Consider the following 20182-nt stretch of genomic DNA (forward strand, 5'->3'; position numbering starts at 1 on the left):
CTCACCCATGCTCTCTGTGCAGGCCAGTGCATGCACACATATGCTCACACACACATACACACACACACACACACACACACACACACACACACACACACTCAGACACACACACACACATCCGACCTCTGGCTCTGAGAGTCAGTCTCTGGGGGGCAAGGGGCTGCTCCTCAGCTGGCCCCTGCTTGCCCTTTTATGACAGCACCAAGGGCGGGGGTGGGGCAGGGCCCTCAGCCCCCAGAACAAGTCCCTGTGCAGACTGGAGGTGCCAGCTGGCTTCCGGCAGGGGGCTTACGTTTCCCCATTCCCAGGGTTCCCTCCTCCAGTTCCTGAGGGAGGGACTGCTCTCTGCCTACCTGGGGGGCCAGACCCCTGCCAGGGCTGGGCCCTGGAACCCAGGCTTATTCCCCACCTGACCATGCCAGGACCTCCAGCACTGATGAACAGCCAAGTCTGAGGTGGTGGGGATCCCCCCACCAGCGAGGAGGAAGGCCTGGGCCCCGAGGGGCTGGGGAGGGGTCGTCACCCCCTCTCCTAATCCATCTTCAATATGAAGAGGTTTGGGGCACACTTCCTGGGGAGGGAGCACAGGCCTGGAGGAGAAGTCCCAGCTTGGGCCTTTCCCAATCTTCCATCTTCTGGGCCACAGCCTAAGGCTGGGCATCCAAAAGTCCAAAAGTCCAGTCGGCTGGTCGAAGTTCCTGTACGGTCCTTGGTGGGGCACGCACCCAGTGGGAGTCGGGTGTCAGACCTGCACAGGCAGCGTCTGGTTCATCTGCAGCCGCATGTCCTGGATACTGCTGAGGATCTTCTTCTGGTGGCCCGCCAAGGTGACCCCGATCCGGAGCAGGTCTCTGCAGAGGGGCCAAGGGCAGCGTCAGTGCCTCCCCTCCTGCCCACCACTCGGGCCCAGCTCGGAGTCCCCAGCCCCGGCCCTCCAAATGTGAGGCACACTCACTCTGCAGTCATCTGGGCCACCAGGTCAAAGGATGCAAACCCCGCACTGACAAAGCTCTCCTTGTACCGCCCCATCTTGATGGCGTCTAGCCAGTCACCAACTGTTGTGAAGGTGGTGTAGTCGGGGACCGTGCGGTCCAGGAGGGGTTGTGACATGCTGTGGGAAGAAGAGGGGACCTGATGAGTCCTGATGTTGGGGGAAGCAGGTTAGGGCTGCTGGCTCGGGAGCAGAGGCTGAGGTACTGACCCAGACTGGGCACTGGCGATGACCTTAAGGCTGGCGGCATTACGAATGAGCTTGTCCAGGGTGTTGACGATCTGGGAGAATTTGGGCCTGAGGTTCCGGTCCCGCACCCAGCAGTCCAGCATGAGCTGGTGCAGTGCTGTGGGGCAGTCCATGGGTGGGGGCAGCCGGTAATCCTGCTCCACGGCATTGATGACCTGAGCCAAGAGCCAGGAACCCTGGAGTGAGCCACCACTTGGCTCCCCAGCAGCTCCCACCCACCCGAGCACTCTGGCAGGTCCAACTCACATCCTGGTTGCTCATGTCCCAGTAGGGTCGCTCGCCGTAGCTCATGACCTCCCACATGACGATGCCATAGCTCCAGACGTCACTAGCAGAGGTGAACTTCCGATAGGCTATGGCCTCTGGGGCGGTCCAGCGGATGGGGATCTTTCCGCCCTGGTGAGGGGGGCACACGCCCTTCACCCTATGTCTCGGGGCTGGTCCCCAGCCCCGAGCCCCTGCCTGGTTGGCCCCGCCCCCAGTCTCCCTCCCAGCTGCTTCCTGTACCAGGGAGCTGGTGTAGGTGGGATCAGAGGGGTCATCCTCCAAGAAGCGAGAGAGGCCGAAGTCTGAGACTTTGCAGACCAGGTTGCTGTTGACGAGGATGTTGCGGGCAGCCAGGTCACGGTGGACGTAGTTCATCTCGGACAGGTACTTCATGCCGGCAGCAATGCCTCGCAACATGCCCACCAGCTGGATGACTGTGAACTGTCCATCGTTGAGCTGGAGATAGTTAGGAGGCTCAGGAGGCGGCCCATCCCCTGCTGCCTGGCCCTGGCTCCGTCCAGGACCTGCCTGCCTGCCCACCTTCCCAGGTCCTTCAAGACCACGCCTCGTCTACCCCTCTGACCACATCCACTGTGCACTGAGAGTAAGGAGCTGCCCTCCTGTGTGGCCAGCATCTGTATATATCACCGATTAACCCCTGTGAGGACCCACTTCTATTTTACAACCAAGGCAGCTGAGACTCAGAGAGGTTAAGTAAAGCCTGTGGGGCAGAGTCAGGATGAGAACGCTGGTCTTCTTGGCTCTGAAGGTCCAGCTCTCTCCCTGCACTGGGCCACCTCAGCAAATATTTGGGCTTGTATAGGGTCTGTCTGACTTGTGGGAGCGAGTGGCTTACCCAACCTAGCTGTCTAGGGAGTGGAAGGGGGTTCTTACCCGAAGGAAGGAGTCCAGGGCGCAGTTCTCCATGAACTCAGTGAGGATCATGACTGGCCGACTTTTGGTGACCACGCCCTCCAGCCGGATTATGTTGGGGTGGTCAAACTGACCCATGATGGAGGCCTCGCTGAGGAAGTCCCGCCGCTGCCTCTCCGTGTAACCCACCTTCAGGGTCTTGATAGCCACAAACACCTCCCGGCGGCCGGGCTGTTTCAGCCGACCCCGGCACACTTCTCCAAACTCCCCTGCACAGCACAGGGCACAGGTACTAAGCTATTTGTGTACCTAACTGGCCTCCACCCTCCCCCAGGGGTAACCGTCAGCCTCTCCTCCCCACTGTGTGCCCCAACAGACTCACCAGCTCCAATCACCTCCTCTATCTTGACGCAGGACACATCAATCTCCTTAGCAAATTCCCGCACAGCCTCATTAGGGTCTTCATAGGTAAAGGGGTCAATATAAACCTTCATTCCAGGAGCAACTACAGGAAGAAAAGGTGGGCATGAGAGGGAGCCAGATCCTTGGGCTGAGGACAGTGAGGGAACTCTGCCACCCAGACCCTGCCCCCGTCTTCCTCCCTATCCCCTGGCCCCATAGGAGCACATTCCCAACCTCCCTGCTAAGCCTGCTCTGTATTCCTTTCTGATGAAGCTAGAGCTCCCCTGTCCCCACCCTCCACTGTCCCCTTGGTGAGAACTAGCAACCATAAAGCCTAGACACCTAGTATTCTCCTTTCTCCCTCATCTCTCATCACGTCAAAGCCTGTTTCAGACCCATCCCTCCCCTCATTCCCTCTGCCCCTGACCTTGCCAGGCCGTCAACACCCAGACTACTGCAATAGCCGCCCAGCTGGGCTCTCTGCCTCTGGACTTTTCTCACCTATCTAGCCTGCATACCTGTCTTTCTACAACAATGCTTTCATTGTATTGCTCCCCAGCTTGAGAGCCTTTCAGATTACCTATGGTGCAGTCAAGTCCAAACTCCTCTGCTTGCCTTTCACGACCCTTCAAGGACTGGTCGCAACTACCCAGCCTGGCTTCCCAGCAGCTGTCAAACCAGTCTTCTCACTGCCCCCACAGCTGGGCATTCTCTCCACCTCACCCACTACCTTCCAGAGACTCCTCTAGCCCAGAATGCTCCCCCTTCCACCTCTCCAAACCCCGCTAAATCTCACCTGTCTCAGCTCAGCCCAAGGCTACCTCCTCCAGAAAGCCTTCCTCTCTTCTGAACTCTCACTGCCCTCTGCAGCAGGAACCCCCGACCTAACACTGAATTGTTCTCTCATTGTTTCCTGTGTGTGCGTATGTTGTCTTTCTCACAAGACTAACTACCCCTAGGACAGGGGTCACATCTCACTCACATCTGGGGCTAGCAGGAGTGAGGTAGGGGCTCAGGAAATGGCACTTAATTGGAAGCAGGACAGAGCAGCCAGGGGAGGAGTTAAAGGAATGAAGTCCCAGCCAGGGAAGAGGGTATCCCCAAGCCCTGCAGGGACCAAGGGAGCTTTGGGAGGTGGGAATGAGGAGACAGACTCACTGTATTGCTGCAGCTTCTCCGTATACTCCGAATCAGAGCTGTGCCGCTGCTTCCTAGGGGGAAGGGGAGAAGGGAGGCCTGAGACAAGTCCAGGCTCCCTCGGTTCAGGGAACCCCTGGGCTCATAGGAGGGGCAGAGTGCACAGGGGATGGCCCAGTGCCTGGTCCCATGGTCAGTGGTTACAGCTGCCTCTGGGTCTGTGGGCAAGAGGCTCCGTGGACATGATCCCGGAGGGAATCTGGGGACAGGGAGGGGACAGAATGAAGACATGGGTGTGGACTGGAGAGGGCCTCTCCAGCAATGACACCCTGGGCCTAGGAAGGCTGTGGTTCCAGGTCTAATGTGGGTGATGGTCACGCATGTGCTGAGAGGTTTCAAGGGCACTAAAGGAATGCTCCAGTGGACCCCGAGCCCATCAGTACCTGAGGCAGACGACAGCGATGACCACCACAGCCACTACGAAGACCAGCCCAGCCGTGGCTGAGCCCACGATGAGGGGGAGTTGCTCCTGGAGCTGCTGGGCACCGGAGCCTAGAGACGAGGGGGAGGCACAGGTGAGTGGAGGGGTGGCAAGCGTGGGTGGTGCGGGGACAGGTATGGGGGGACATGTACCTCTCTCGCTTGTGGTCTCAAACTCAGCTGGGTGGCTGTATTGCCCATAGCCAGCTACCGTGCGGGCACGGACCTGGACCACGTAGCGGGCGTCGGGCCGCAGCCCGTCCAGCTGCACGGAGTTCTTCTGGCTGGTCACGGTGGAGGCGATGCCCTCACTCTGCAACGCCAGGAGGACATTGAGTCTCAGTGGGTCCTGACGTCCCTTGGTCCCTGCCCAGTCTCCTCAGTGCCCAAAGCTTCCCTCCCAGGGGACCCCGACACTATCTGGGACGGTCTTCTTGCCCAGGGCTTCTTCTGCCCCGTGGGGCTCTGACCTTCTCAAAGTACTTCATCTCGTAGTCCAGGATGACTCCGTTGGGCCGCTCTGGGGGTGCCCAGGACAGGGTCAGGCTGCTCCCGGAGCTGCTGTGCAGGCGCAGTGTCGGCACTTCGGAGGGGGCTGGGGAAGGGGTGGGGCTCAGCACGGGCTTCTCGGGCTCTGGCATCCTCCCCAAGGACCCAGTTCCCAGGGGCCCCCTGGTGGTCCATGGGCAGGCCCCAGACAACTCTGCTCTGGGTGGGGGAAGATGAACCAGGCCCTACCCTCCCGTGTGCCCTCCTCACCAGCCTGGTTGGTGGTGATATTCACAGCCGCGTAGCGGGGGGGCAGAGGGCTCTTGCCGGAGACGCCGTTGACCGCCTGCACCTCGAAGGTGTAGCGCGTGTGGGCCAGCAGGTGGCTGACGTGCACCCGGCGCTCGGTCAGGCCCAGCTGCCGAGGCACAAACTCCACGTTGTCATCACAGCGTGAGCAGGTCATGGTCCCGGGGCCCCCATGGCACTTCTTGCAGATGACATTGTAGAGGAGGTCGTCCCGGCCACCCAGGTCCCGGGGCTCACTCCACTCAAGGATCAGTGAGGTCTCATTCACATTAGAGATCACACCCCGGGGCGGAGATGGCACAGCTGTGGGGAAGATGAGGGGGAGAGCAGTGAGCTGGGGTCCCGGGACCACCCTCTGCCCAGAGTGCCTGTGTTCTCCAAGCTGCTTCCTACCTCTGCTTTTGCCTCTGCTTTCATATGCAGAATACCCTTCCTATGCCTCTTCACACTCCTATTTGGGCACACTCCTATTTGGCCTTTAAGGCTCAACTTGAGAGGTCACCTCCTCTCCCCATCCTCTGTACTCCCGTAACCATTCCTGGGCATCCCTCCAGCTTTGCATTTAGCACATTATACGGTTGTTATCTGTTTCCACATCTGTTTCTCCCACCAGGTTGCAAGTTCCTAGGACAGTTGACTGCATCATTCCTGGCGCCTGGCAATGCCTGGCACCAAAGGCCAGAGTAGAGAGAAAGCAGAATACCAGGCTGCCCCAGGGATGTGAGGCCCTCTCTCTGGCTGGAGTTGGACCAAAAGAATAGCAGTCCTAGACAGAAGAACCAGCAGTAAACTGGAGGGTCCTAGACAGTTCCTGATACCTGGCTAGGAGCTAGCAGATGCTTATTAAGTATTGGTGGAGGGCTAAGCCTTTCAGTTCACCTGGATTCCGGCTCAGGGGCTGGTCACGTCCTACCTGCACCATGGTTGAGCACAACATCTAACCCCCACCCTGAGCCTCAGTGTCCCCATCTGGAAAGTGGAGATATTCATAGAGACTGTTTAGGCATCCCCAGCCTGGCCCGCAGAGGAGAACATGAAGATGCGCCACCACTCACTGGTACAGGCACTGTCTGCGGAGTCGGAGTCTGCGCGGTAGAAGTTGTTATGGCAGGTGCAGATGCCAGCGGCTGGTGAAGTGGTGCGGCTATTGGGTGGACAGGGGAGGCAGGGCCCTTCTCCCTGCTTTGCCTTGTAGCTCCCGGGGGGACAGGCTGTGGGGGAGAAGAGGATGGAAGTCTCAGCTCCCTTTCCTGCAGACACAACTCTCCACACCTCCATGGGAATCTGGCCCTTCCCCAGCACAGGTCTTGGCCCTCCACCTCCCAGACTGTGCGGCCCATGCTAGTATTGCCTAACTCTGACTGCAGCTACAAAAGGCAAACCCCACGTCAGCGGATTCCTCCCCACCCCTCCCCCACCTCCACCCCTGGGGCCTCATGGAAGAAGACGTCAGCTCCATCACCTGGACAGCCTGGACTTGTCGAGGCAGGGAAGAGAGAGGGAGGAGGAGGAAGTGGAGGGGGATGGGAAGAGACCACTAGCAGGCTGGCAGCATCCTCTACTCTGCTGGGATGCCCCTACCCCTCCCTGAAACTCAAGGACAATTACTCGTAAAGAACCTCAAGAACACTCCAGAACAACCAGCGGTGGGGACTCCGAGGACTCTGAGATTCACGGCCCACCTCTCTTCCCGCCCACCAGGAGCAGGGCAGCAGCTCCTTTCTGCCCTGGGGCAGGGGTAGGGGCTGAGAAGGGGTGAGAAAAGGAGAGAAAGAAACCAGGCAGGAAGGCTGAGGTCACCTGGAGTTCAGAGGCCTCAAAGTGTCCACAAGAGGAACCCCAATCGCAAGAGGGAGCCCAGAGCTCGGTGCCTGAACACCTGGCACCTCTATTTGGACTTGGGTTTCTGGAGATCCCCTATATCTATGATGGCCATATGATTTATTACTCAAACTGGACTGCTTTGAGAGTAAAAGGGGTCACAATAATCACAATAGCTTGATGGGTGTAAACCAGGGCTGCCCTGGACATACTAACACATATGGTCACCCTGTCCATACACAACTGCTTTCTAGAAGGTTATCCTGAGTGTGGGATGCCCGGAGTTGGGGCTATGCCTTCTCTGGGGTTTAATCTCCCCTGACTAAGGTGATATTCCATCCAAGCTCTTTTGAGCCAGTGGGAGAGGGGGCAGGGGCCAGGCCAGCCTGGTTGCCATGGGAACCAGCATGCATTTCCTGCCAGGGACCTGCAGAGTGTTAGCCCCTCTTTAGGCTGTCAGGCTCATCACCCCCACCCCCTTTCTCCACTTAGGAGGAGGAAGTCTGGGGGCAGGTTCCCATACTGAAGTGGAGAGGCGCCGGGCAAGGCACTGTTCACCTTCCCATGACAGCACAGACATGAAGTCTCACAGCCAGGTTGGGCCACCAGCCCCCCCACACCAAGGCCTGTGCGAAGAGCTGGCTCCCACCCTTTGGCGCTTCAGGCTGCAAGCACCAGGAGGGCAGACAAGGCCCTCAGCACCTTGACACACATGTAACAGCAGCTGAATGAGGCTGTTGTCCCAGTGCCCACATTCCCCACCATAAGGCCTGGAGAGCAGAACCTCTCTGAGCTTCCTTATTGGCTAAACAGAAGAGGTAACTGGAATCTCCCATACAAGACTGTGGTGAGGCTCAGGTGAGAGAACCTCTCGTGAACGGGGGTTATAGCTGGAAAGTCTAGTACTGTGAGGTCTTAGGAGTCTTGGCGAGCCACCAGAGGCAGGCCCCCTACCCTCCTTGTTGCATGCCTGCATGTGCACGTGCTCAGTCGCTCAGTCGTGTCTGACTCTGTGATCCCATGGACTGTAGCCCACCAGGCTCCTCTGTCCATGGGATTTCCCCAGCAAGAATACTGGAGTGAGCGGGCATTTCCAGGGGATCTTCCCAACCCAGGGATCGAACCCACGTCTTCTGCATTGGCATGTGGATTCTTTACTACTGTGCCACCTGGGAAGCCTGCTCTTGTGTATCAATCAAGGACAAAACAATCCCTGTCCCCTTCATCCCAGTACTCCTGCAAGTCACAGCAGATACTTACATGGTGCTCTGCTTCCCCATGTGCCGGGCACTGTTCCAAGGGCACCCATGCATCGACTCAGTTCAGCCCCATTACAGCTCCATGAAGGAATCACCACTAATGCCCCCATTTTGCACATAATAAGGAAATCAGGGTTCAAGAGTTCAGTGACTTGCCCAAGGTCTCACAGGTGGTAAGTGGCAGAGTCAGAACTCAGAAGTTCAGAGACTGGGCCTCTGATCTCTGTACTATAAATGTAGCGTCTTAAGATGCAGACGAGACCCCCAGGTTAAATGGCCAAGCATGAGGTGCCTGGAGCTCCAAGGCCCACCCAATATTTCCAGGTGACACATACACTTGGGCCTGGACAAGCAGGCATCTCTGCCGGCCTCACATGGCTCTGAGCACATTCTCCAGGTGCCTCTTTGTCAAGGATTCCCCATGGTTTCCTTCCTCTCTCTTTAGTTTCATTATTTCTCTTACGATCCTGGTGTCTCTCCTCATTTTCTCTCATCTCCCTTCTTGTACAACATTTTTGGCACCTGATACCCCTCTTCCCTTTCCTCCCTCTGCCCCAGATCTGGCAGGCAGGAAAGCGGTGGGTAGGGGGCAGTGGGCAGTGGTGGCCCAGGCCTATCCTCCATCCCTTCCCCCAGGCCAGTCCTCACTCACGGCGGCACTGGGACTCCTTGGCGGCTGGCTCGTGGCCGGTGGCACAGGTGCAAGCACCCACAGGCACCATCCACTCCCCATCACCGTTGCAGTAGAGCTTGAGGGGCACGGACACCTCCACGGCGTTGGCGATGCAGGTGCCGGGGGCGATGACCAGTGAAGTGGGCTCAGCCCCAGTGAGGGTCTCAGGGAAGAGTGCAAAGCCCGCGGTGGTGGACGCACACTTCTTGTAGAATGCACGCACGGAGATGAGCGACATGCAGGCGCCCTGGTCCTGGAAGGCCAAGTAGAAGCCAGCCTTGGAGAGCGGCCCAAAGCTGCGCACCTTGGTGTTGACACGGCCAGTATCGAGCCGGGAGAAGCTCTCATCGGGTGCGATGGTGTCCACCTTCACATAAGGGTTCTCCATCCAGAAGGGGGAGGAGGCTGAGGCCACGTCACTGTCAGCCTCATAGTAGAAGAGGTTAAAGGTCTCCTTGCAGGAGCCAGGGATGTTGGGAATGCTATTGCAGTCCCGCACAGTGAACTTGAGCTCCACGTAGACCCGCTGCACATCTCGCCGCCAGATGAACCCTGTGCGAAGCCAGTTGTTCTGGCTGGACTCCCGCACGTTACACACCTGGTACGTACGGATGGGGTTCATGGCTTCATCATAGCCGCTCACCTCTTCCCACTGCGCAAGAGAGAAAGACCGACAGTGAGACCAGCATTTGCCGGGTGTTTATCACAAGCCCAGATCGGACCTGTCACATTTACTTCACAGAGATGCTTCCGTGGTGCAGTGGCTGAGCATACAGACTAGTGCGCTCCAGTCTCAGTTCTCTGTTTGCTGTGTGACTACAGGTTAAGTCACCTAACCTCCCTGGCCTCCCTTTCCCCATCTGGAACATGGTAAGAACAAAGATATTTAAGGAATAAATGACTTTAACTGAATAAAGCGCTTAGAATGGGGCACCTGATAAGTACTTTGTAAGTATCAGCTATATTACTTATTATCATTATGCCTCAGTTTCATTGTCTATAAAATGGGACTGATTGAAAGTAAATGAGGCTGTGAGGAATTAAATAGATCCAATAAACACTGATTACCACTATTACCATCACATTTAACCTTCACAGTTCCTTAAGAAGATGCATCTGTTGTTCCCACTCCAGAGAAGAGGAAGCCAAGACTCACAAAGGCAGGGACTTGCCCAAGGTCACAGAATCAGGTCTGATGACTTGAAGGTCTGTAATGTCACTCAAACCCAGTGTTCCAGAACTTAGTACAGTTGTGAAGGCCATCGAGGGAGGTCGATTAGAACACGTCAGAGATGTCAAGGACTATAGGAATGTAACATTCAAGAAATGGAGGCCCAGAAAGGTAAACTGTCTTGCTCAAAGTCACAGCAAGTCAGAGATCTGGAACCAAAGCTTCCTTGTTCCCAAGCCAGTGCTCTTCCCAAGGACCCAGGAAGGAGGGAGACGACAGACATGCAAAGGGCTGCCAGGTAGAAAGGGATGGGAATGGGCTGAAGACAGGCTGAGGGGTGGGCAGAGGGAGAATGGGACAAAGGTGGTGTATATGTCGGAGGAAGGACAGAGGCAGGCTAAAGGGTCAGAGATGAAAACACTTTCAGAGATGGACCAGCAGGCAAAGAGGAAGGTGACAGGTGCAGACGATGAGGATGCCACAGGTGGGGAAACTGACAAGTAGGGGACAGAGGCAGCCCTGCTGAGGCAAAGGGGCTAATTGGCAAGCAACACTCAGGAGAAATGGAGAGGCGGTCTTACCCCACTTTCTGGATGAGAGGTCCATGCCAACTCAGATGTCACCCATTTTGTATCCATGAGGGTCTCTGTGGAAGCAACAAGAGAAAAAAGGCCAGGGGCCAAGCTTAGGATAAGGAGAAAGGAGGTTGCCCAGGAAAGTCCAGGATGCCAGACATCAGTTCCCACCAGGTACTCCCAGGTTCCCAAAGCTCTCAGCTCCCCTGGCCCAGAGGAGACCCTGCAGCCACTCCCAGAGATGTCACAGCCTCAAAGATGTCTTGTCGGGCCAGCTGGGAGTGGGTGTTAGTTGCTGACCCCAGGTCTGGGTTAATGAGGCAGAAGCCAGGGCCGGTTCACACACCTACAGGCTCTGCTAATCTCCACACAAAGGGGCTGGCAGGGCCTTTATCCTGGAACAAAGGGCCGTGTGCTTCAGACCCTGTTGCCCAGGCCTCCCCTGACTCCATTCCCAACACAAAGGCGCAGCCCCGCAGTCCCACGCAAGCTCAGGGGAACGGCTCAGGGGAACGGGAGAACAGTCGCAGGCCAGAGCCCACACCCACCCAGCCTCCTACACAACCACCTCTGGCAGACAGGACAGGAATGCTCTTTGAGAATGGGGTGAGGACCACCAAGGCCCAGCCAGCTCCTCTAGAGCTAGTTCCGTTGTTCCTGCAGTCCTTGGATAAAAGTACTGTTGGTGTATCCCTTTTACAGATGAGAAAACTGATGCCTGGATACAGTATGTGAAAAAAAAATGAAGGTATTAGTCGCGCAGTTGTGCCCGACTCTGCCATCCCACGGACTGTAGCCCACCCGGCTCCCCTGTCCATGGGATTCTCCAGGCAAGAATACTGGAGTGGGCAGCCATTCCCTTCTCCAGGGGATCTTCCCAACCCAGGGATCGAACTCGGGTCTCCTGCATAGTAGGCAGATTCTATACTGTCTAAGCCACCAGGGAAGCCCAAGTACAATATATATAGGACCTAAGGTAACTGCTAGAATTTGAGGTGAAAAGTTTTGAAATGTGTCTCAAATTCAAGTCTGACTCTACAACCAATCTCTTAACCCGGGTACTGTGACTTCAATATGCCCTTCTGTAGAGAGGAAATAGAAAGCCTGGAAAGCTCCTGTGTATACTTTGTCTCAACCAAGCTGCCACCTCCTCTGAGAAGCCTACCCTGAACCCCCAAGTTAGTGTTCGATGCCTTCCTCTGTGTATCCAGGGTCAGGGGCTTTGTTGCAGCACCAATCCCATTCTAAGCTTCGGGTTTTTTGTCTGTTTCCTTTGCTTGGCCATAGGATGGGTCTATTAATGCTTCTGACATAAGCTTGCTCCCCTAGGAACTGGATCTGGGTTTTGGCTTAATAACTCTTCTCTCAGCAGTGAAACCCCAACATTACACCTAGGAGTGGGAAAGAGGTCCTGAGTCTTTTCTCATAGCCTGGAAGACAGCCAGTGGTTCTCCCTTCAGCTCCAAGCTGGAAGGGGGCAGGATTGCCCCAGAACTCCTGGGGCCTCTACATCAACAGCAGGGGCAGGCTGGAGGTACTTGGAGAAGGGAAAGATCCAAACCCTGCAGACTACCGGCTTACGGTCTTCGCCAGTTTCCTGCAGTCTGGCTCTGAGCTGGGGATGGTGGACGGGGCAGCTGTGGGCCCAGGCCCTCATGTGAGGCAAAGGGGGCCCGCCAGCAGCAGCCATTCACTTGGGAAGCGCGGCTCCCTCCTCCTTCCTGCAGAAGCAGCTGGCCCCTGGAGGGCCAGGCTGAGGGGTGAGCCATCCCAGCTTCGTCGTCGGTGGCCTGACAGGCCCCTCTGGCAGACAGACAGGCAGACACCACGTTCAGCGCCGGGGTGGAGGGGTCGGGGAGAGAAGAGGGGGTGGGCAGAAGCAAGGGCCCAGAGACAGGCAGGGAGGGAGACAGGCAGGGAGGGGCGGAGCGGGCGGATGGTGGGCGGCACCCAAGCTCGAGGGACGTGCGGGGCGGCGGACTAGGACCAGACAGCCGGGATGGCCGGCGGTGGACTACAAAAGACAGCGAGATGGAGAGGCAAGGAGGCCTAAGGAGACAGACACGGAGAGGGAGTTGCCAAGTAGCCTCTTCCCCAGCCAGCAGCCCGGAGTGCTGCGGTCCCTGGGAGCCCCTGGGAGCCGCGAGCCAAGTGCACCCCCTCCCCCCAGCCAGTCCGCCTGCTGGTCTGCCCGCTGCCCGCTGCCCGCCACCGAGCCGGCCAGGGCTCCCACCGCTCCCTCGAGCTGCCTCCCTCCTCCCTCTCCCTCACTTCCTTCTGCTCAGCCTGTGCCAAACCCATCTGGAACTGTTTAAACCCAAATATTCAGCCCCCTCCCCCCTCCAAGCCAGATTCCTCCACAGTTTAAAACAAGCCCTGCGCTGGCTCTGAGAGGCGGGAGGGAGGGGGCGCTGGGGAGGGGGGCGGAGGGGGGGGAGGTTGGTGAGGGGAGGCTCTTCATTTCTGTTTAATTTCTGGGGAGCGAGAGGGGGAGGGGCGAGGGGATCGGCCCTTGGCCATCGCTCAGCCTTGGCCATCGCTCAATCTCGGCACATTTTTCCCATTAATGAGGAGAGGACTTAGATTTCGAGTCATGTGTGCCTGAGGAAGGGCTCGGTCACCCTGCTGGGGAGGGGCTTGCTCTCTAGCGGAGGGGAAGGGCCTACTCCCTTCTGCAGGAGGGAGACCCTGAGGTGCCTGTGTCCCAGCCTCAGGAAGAAAGTGGGAGGGGGGTTGTGTGTGAATCTGTCTGTGGTGTTGCGGGGGAGAGGCTCACCTCTCCAGAGCCCACCTTTCCTATGTGTAGGGTGTGTGTGTGTGTAAGTACACACTTGCTGGGGTGAAGGATACAGGTACAGGAGACAAGGACAAAAGAGGAATGAAGGGGCAGCCTCCAAACTCCCCAGCTGCCCACCTCACGCCCACCCCCATCTGTCCCGCCATGTGGCTGCTGGAGGGGAACCAGAGGGCGGTGGACACTTGCAGATACAGGCTCCGTTGGGCAGACCACCCCTGGCCCCCCCGCAGGAAAGCAGAGGAAGTGGCCGCCGGGCCTTTCTGGAACTCTCTAGGACTGGGGCTCCAGTGCTCAGAAGGAAAGCAGCACCCCTTTCGGGTTTCATGGGGCCAACGTGAATGGCCACGTGGCAGCAGCTGTATGGCTCTCGCTTGTGCACACAGAGGCACACACTTCACCGAGTTCTCAGTAGCTGGGCTCCTTCCCACCACTGGGGCTAAAGAGCGACCAGTCCCACATATGGTGGACAAAAACACACAAAGCCACAGCCACCCGCAGACACACACACGCTTTCACACACAGTCTGCCTTTCACAGACACACGGACGCATCTGGTCCAAACAGATCAGTCTTCCTGAGACATCCATATACAATGAATCTTTCCTACACACAGATTCGGCATGCCTTAGGCAAAGACTCACTCTCTCAGCCTTCATATGTGCGGATTTCCTGAGACATATGCATCCGCGAGGGCGTGTGCAGCCAACAGTGCGTTCTCCCTACACACCCAGCCGCATGCTATTGCCAGCCACACGTCACAGTCTTAAGTGTAGTCAAGTGCAAACACAAACACCAGTTTGCCTGTACAGACGCCGTGACATGCTCTTACACAGTCATACACAACTAGCATCAGCTGCACACGCGCAGATGCCCACTTGCACCGAAACGTTCCACAGGAGCATGCAGACACAGTATGTGTATCAATATCTAGAGGTGGCGTAAGGCCTCGGAGTTGCATTCTCGATGCACAGGCCACACACACACACACATTCTGCAAGCCTGTTCTTTCTGTGAGGTGAGTTTTCAAGCGAAATGGATAAGAGTTGGGAGAGGGCACTCTTCTGCTGAGAAAGCAGAGAGACTGGGGCAGCCTTGACCAGAGGCACAGGGAAGGAACAAGCCCCAGACTGGCTTCCTGTGGCCCTGGCCCAGGCAGGAGCTGTCACAGGTCACGAGGCTGGGGTTGGGGCAGGGGCATGAAGATGCTTCTGGGTGTGGCAGGGTGCAGCCTCCCCAGGTACAGCCCTTGCCCAAGCAGCAGGCCACTTCCCTGCTAGCACCATGGTACCATCCCCAGCTCCGGGGCCGTGGTAGGGTGAGGGTGCTAGGATGAAGGCAGGTAGCCTCAGGAGCTTCGGGCAACACGTACACGCATAAGTTGGGGGCCCAGGAGGAGAACATCATGGGCAATCAGCATGTGTCTGAGGGCCTCACTGGGCCATACGGGAGCCTGGCACCTGCCCTAGTGAAGGGCCAGGGGCACATGACTTTATGGAGTTACTAGATCCCACAGCATCCCCAAGCCCCAAGTCACACAAAGCACCCCACCCTGCGAGCAGGTGTGCCAGTGAGACCCAGAGAATAAAAAACAATCTAGAGAACAGGAGCAAGGACCAACCAGCCCTAACTCCAGACCGCGGACTGTGAGGCGGCAGGAAAGGTCACACTCCTGGACTGGGGCAACAGAATGTGCAGGGCCAGGAGGACAGACACACAGGGTCTGAGCAAGGAGGCACGCCCTGGGACGCTGCCTGCAAAGAGAAAGGGAAGACTCGTCCAGAGTCGGTCCCCCTCTCCCGCCTGGGATTCCCTACCTCAGACAACCAACCTGAGCGATCCGTCCTGTCTTCTCCCCTCCCGCCCCTCCCCTGCGTCTCAGCGTGTGCACATGCGTGTACCAACCTGCACACCCAAATGGTCAGCCAGGAGGAAGGGATCTAAAACAGACACTGCCACAGGACCTGGAGGACCTCCTTTCCCTCCCCCTGCCACGGCCCCAAGGCCCTCAGGTCTGGGTCAGAGAGGAGGGGCGCATCTCAGAACAGGGAACACATTTTGTTTTTCATTCTTCCCCTCAGATCACGGGGATTTATAATTAAATAAACCTGAGAGGGAGGAGAAGGGAGGCGGAAGCAAGAGGCAGGAGCCCAAATGCCTCAGTGCTCATCCACGGTCCCCACCCTGCAATGCAAGAGACCCGGGTTCGACCCTTGGGTTGGGAAGATCCCCTGGGGTCGCAAACAGTCGGACACAACTAAAGCGACTAACACTAAGAGGACTAATGGCCCCCACCCCAGTCGTGGCCCTGCCAGCCAGCCAGAGGGCGGATGCACAGCTCGCCTTTAAGGGCTTCCCTGGGATCCTGGCCGCAGCCGGTCTGACCAGGAGTCTAAGGGCAGAGAGGCGACAGGAGACCGGGTGCCAGGGCCAGCCCTCGGGGCAGGGGCCGCTCCCACCCCATCAGGTGCCCAGCTGTACCCAGTCTCCCTCCCCACCACCCCCAGCTGCCCAATCCCGACAAACCAGTTTGACTCAGCACAACAGGCAGGGCTACAATTTTCAAACTATGCAGGCCTAGTGATTCAGCCTCTTCATGCTGTTTAATTAGTGGAAGGCCGGGTGGCAGAGGCCTTGCCCATGGCAGCTTTGGGCTAGCTTGCTGCCGCTGAGGCCACAGTGGCGGCGGCAGTTCTGGTTAAAAGGAAGACGGTGACGGGCAAGCTGGTTCCCTCGAGTACCCGCCACTGTCCCTCGTCGCAGCTCTGAGGTGCCAGCTCAAGACAGACGGGTGAGGGGCACCAGAGGCCACTCAAACACATGGGAAAGCCACAGAAACCCGAGCCCGCTGTCACTTTTCAGCTGCCACCTCCTCAGTGGTCACTGCCGCTGAGAAAGAGGTGGACTCACACACGCCTCCCTCCCCAGGGAGAGTCTGCCGCTGCAGCAACAGGGCTTGCCTGGGAGAAGGCCGACCAGCCCCCACCTCTTACATCTGGTAACTGTTTCTCTTTTCTCCAAACGGTCTCTTCCTAGCAGGGACCTCCCCATCCTACCTGAGGTATAAGGACCGTGTGGTCTGGACATCCTTCTTCATCCCACACCCCGTTCCTAGTCCACTCACCTACTGGACTCCACTCATGATCCCTAAGGGGAGAATGATCTTGGCTTGGGGACTGGGGAACATGCTACGAAACAGGAGTGAGCAACCAGGTGGCCCTGTTTCCCCGTGACTGAGGGTAAATTGGAGGGCAATTTGTACGCGTGTTGGGGGCGGAGGAATCAATTAGAGGGCAAGGAAAGGTATTTAACCAAGGAGGACAAGCAAAGACCCTGGCTCTGTCCTCATGGAAAACTGAAATATTTGGAGGCAAAACCTTGGTGAACCCCAAGTGTGTAGATGGAAGACCAACTAGGTACTAGTTGGCATCTAACCAATGAGACCATGAGGGACAGCACCCACAGCTTAAGAACCTGGCCTAAATATAATGACCCCAGAGGCCAAGGGCAAACCAAATACTAGCAAAACCAAAGGGAAGGCTGGAGTAAAGGGGTGAGATCCTCCACCCATAAAGCTTGGGGATGCTGAAGAGATTTCCGGTGCTGGGTGTCCCACCTAGCCCTGCCCTCTGGCCTAGCCCAGGACCCCCAAATCTACCCATCCCCCATTCAAGTTCCTGAATAAGGATGGGGTACAGGCAGGAGTCAAGGTCAAGTCTCCTCCTACCCCATCCTGTCCCTCCCAAAGCTGGAGAGAAATGGAGGTTGGCGGAGGGGGGATAGCAACTTCCCCAGACCAGCTTCTCCTCCCCCCATCATTGCTTCCTCTAAGCTCCCTCCTGCAGGGCAAGTGTACACACCAGTTTCACTTTCTGGTGCTCCCCAAGGAGCAGACCCTAGGGTAATAATAATAACAACAGGTAATCCTTGAATAACAATAGCTCTGTGCTAAGCACTTGACACACATTAAGGATTCAATCTTCATAACACCCCCTAGGAGGTGGGTTCCACTACTATCCCAGGTCACAGTGAGGGAGGGCAGGAAGGTGGGTAGGGGGACCACTGGGCTGGGGTCAGTGCCTGAGCCATCACCTCGCTTCTTTCTTTCATTCTCACACTAACTGAAGACCCTAAATTCTGATATATGGCAAACGTGAAGGAATTAATGAAAGCCACACTTGGGAGGCACTGCCACCTTCTTAGGAGCGCCCCACACTGGCCTGGCCTCCCAGCTACCACCCACGCAGTCAGGGAAGAGCCCCAGACCCCACTTCACAGCTGAGGGAGGAAAGGACAGAGGAGGGGCCACAGCCCCACTGCCCTCTCTTTCCTGGGCTGCTGCAGCTCACCAGGCTTCTGCCTCCTGGTCTGCCCCTCATGTCCTGGGCCTGGAAAGCCAGATGCCAGCTCCCAGCTAGGGCCTGCCAGCTAGGGTCTAAAGGGACCAGCAGATTGTGAAGAGTGGAAAGGAGAAATAAAGGAAGGGAAACAGGAAGAAGGGACACAGGGAGGGAAGAAGGAAGGAAGGGGGTGAGCCTTTTCAGGTAGCCCTTGCTCACCTGACCCAAACCACCCCCCTTCGCCCCACTCTCAGCATCAGCGTCCACCGCACCCCACAACAAGGGCTCTGGGGCCTGGCACACACAGCCCCCGTAAGCGCGTGTGCCGGTGTCGGCTCTCCTAGGCTAAGACACAGACCTGGGAACTCCAGCAGGCTCACACCCTTGAGGCGATCAACAACAAAGCTCCACACTGGTTTCTCACGCCTGTGATCCTATCACACACATGTGGGTGAGTGTGCGCCAAGTGTGGGTGCGACCTCGGTGTGTCTGTCTGGATTTGCATGTGTCCACCCGTGTGAATCAGTCTGTCAGCACCAATGGGCTCAGAGATAAAAAAGACGATGGGGATTCAGAAGAATGTTTTTTTTTCCTCCTGGAGAAAATGAAAAAGCACCAGAAGATGCCTTTCTCTCGTAACTCTGTTCTTTTTTCCTTCCAACCTTCAAGTTTACCGACTGTGAACATGAGAACAAACCAAGTCACACAGAATTCATGTTTTTGTTCTTAAACTAAGAAAGTGACTAGATCGGTTAAAGATACCAAATAGAAGTACTGCCTGTCATCTCAGTTTCCCCCAGTCTGTGGTGTCCTTTCCTCCACATTCAGGAAGGTTTTTATTCCCTCATTTAATGGCTCCAAAAATTTTAAAAAACCGTGTGTGTATGTATGTGTATCTGTCTGTCTGTATTGTTTGCCCGGTGTCAGTGCCTCTGTCCCCGCAGGCTTGTGTCAAGTGGATTATGTGAGCTCTCCCACGGGGGCCAAAACCACTTAGGCTGTTCATCCAGGCACAGTCCTGTGGAAGTTGGAGCAACCCCCCTCCCCTCCCAGCAGCCCTCTCTGCAGGTTTCACACAACCCACGGAGAAGCCTGGCCTTTTCCACTGGATAATGGGTAAGGCATCAGCTCTGGCTCTACCTGAGACAAACCCCACAACCTCTGGAGTTTGGTGGAGACCCCAGCACTGGGGGTGGGGGTCCTGCAAGAAGGCAGAGGGGGAGCGCCGGAGCAGTGTGCAACGGCGGTGCACACGGCACCTTGTGGGTAGTTGGCGCTCGGTAAACCGTCAACAATAACAGGCTCCCGCCTCACCATCCCAGCAGCCATCCCCTGACAAAGCGGCGTGCACGCACTCACTCTCCGGGTTAACTCCAAGAGGTTCCTCGCCGACGCGGCCCCTCAACCCGGGGAGCCCAGCAGCAGCCTCAGAGCCCCGGCCTTGCCTGGTGGGGGTCGCGCACACTTCCCTGCAACCAGGAGGTGCGGAGGACGCCGCTCCTCTATTCTGAGTGCCTGGCACTCCTACAGAAGCTCACCGCCGGGCCATGACTTTTCAGGGACGCTCACCCAGGTCGAGCTGCCTGCGATCCCACAACTGGCAGACAGCCGGCAGCTGGAACCTACGAGGCGGCGCCCAAGGCGTCCCCGCCACCCCAGCTCCAGCCTCTGGAGAGGGTGCGGGTGACCGAGCCTCCTCCGAAGTGCGCCTGGACCGCATCGGACCGACACCGCGGACTCACCCCCGGCCCCCGCTCGGGCGACCCGGACACCTTAACCCTTGGACGCACTTCCCCGACGCCGCTCACCTTCCAGCGCCCGGCAGCCGGCGGGCAGCAGCAGGGGCAGCAGCAGCAACGGAGAGAGCAGCGGCAGGAGCCCCGGCGGCAGCGGCGGCGGCGGCGGGCGGGCTCGGGCCATGGCCGGGACTGGCTCCGGGAGCCGAGCCGGGCCGCGCCGGGCCGCGCCGGCGGGGCTGCGGGCACCCGCAGGAGGATCCGCTCGGCAGGCGCGAGAAGGCTCGTGCACGGTCCCAGGAGATCCAGGGAAGGAGAGGGTGCAATCCAGGCAGTCGGCTCCGGGACCCAGGCGGCGCCCTGAGCCGGGCGATCCTGGGGTAAGCGGGCAGGTTGGTCCTGGGGGAATCTGGACGGACAGGTCCAGGAGGATCCGGGGCGCTTGGAAAGCTCGGAGCCAGAGAACTCGGGGAGGCGGGCCGGGGCGGGAGGGAGCGAGTGGTGGTAGTTCGGTGTGCACAGTAATCCAGCGGTCTCCTGCGGGCCCGACTGGGATCTGAGACTCCGGGTGCGCGCGCCGTCCGGGGTTCCAGCTGGGTTCTTGCTGCGCCGCTCAC

At 57.7% G+C, this 20182-nt stretch overlaps 1 protein-coding gene across 1 annotated transcript; it reads right to left on the bottom strand.

Moving 5' to 3' along the window:
* Nucleotides 1-263: 263 nt before the first annotated feature.
* Nucleotides 264-19749, bottom strand: EPHB3 (EPH receptor B3). Its single transcript, XM_068983342.1, is given in 18 exon segments — nt 264-505; nt 508-571; nt 749-851; nt 956-1111; nt 1202-1395; nt 1487-1636; nt 1748-1963; nt 2402-2649; nt 2763-2885; nt 3941-3993; nt 4363-4471; nt 4553-4712; nt 4870-4994; nt 5159-5500; nt 6253-6408; nt 8930-9602; nt 10703-10767; nt 19638-19749. Coding segments are annotated over 18 exon segments (3156 nt in total). The 3' UTR covers nt 264-398.
* Nucleotides 19750-20182: the final 433 nt, after the last annotated feature.

This window comes from Capricornis sumatraensis, chromosome 1 (assembly GCF_032405125.1).
Source record: "Capricornis sumatraensis isolate serow.1 chromosome 1, serow.2, whole genome shotgun sequence".
Taxonomy (NCBI): Eukaryota; Metazoa; Chordata; class Mammalia; order Artiodactyla; family Bovidae; genus Capricornis; species Capricornis sumatraensis.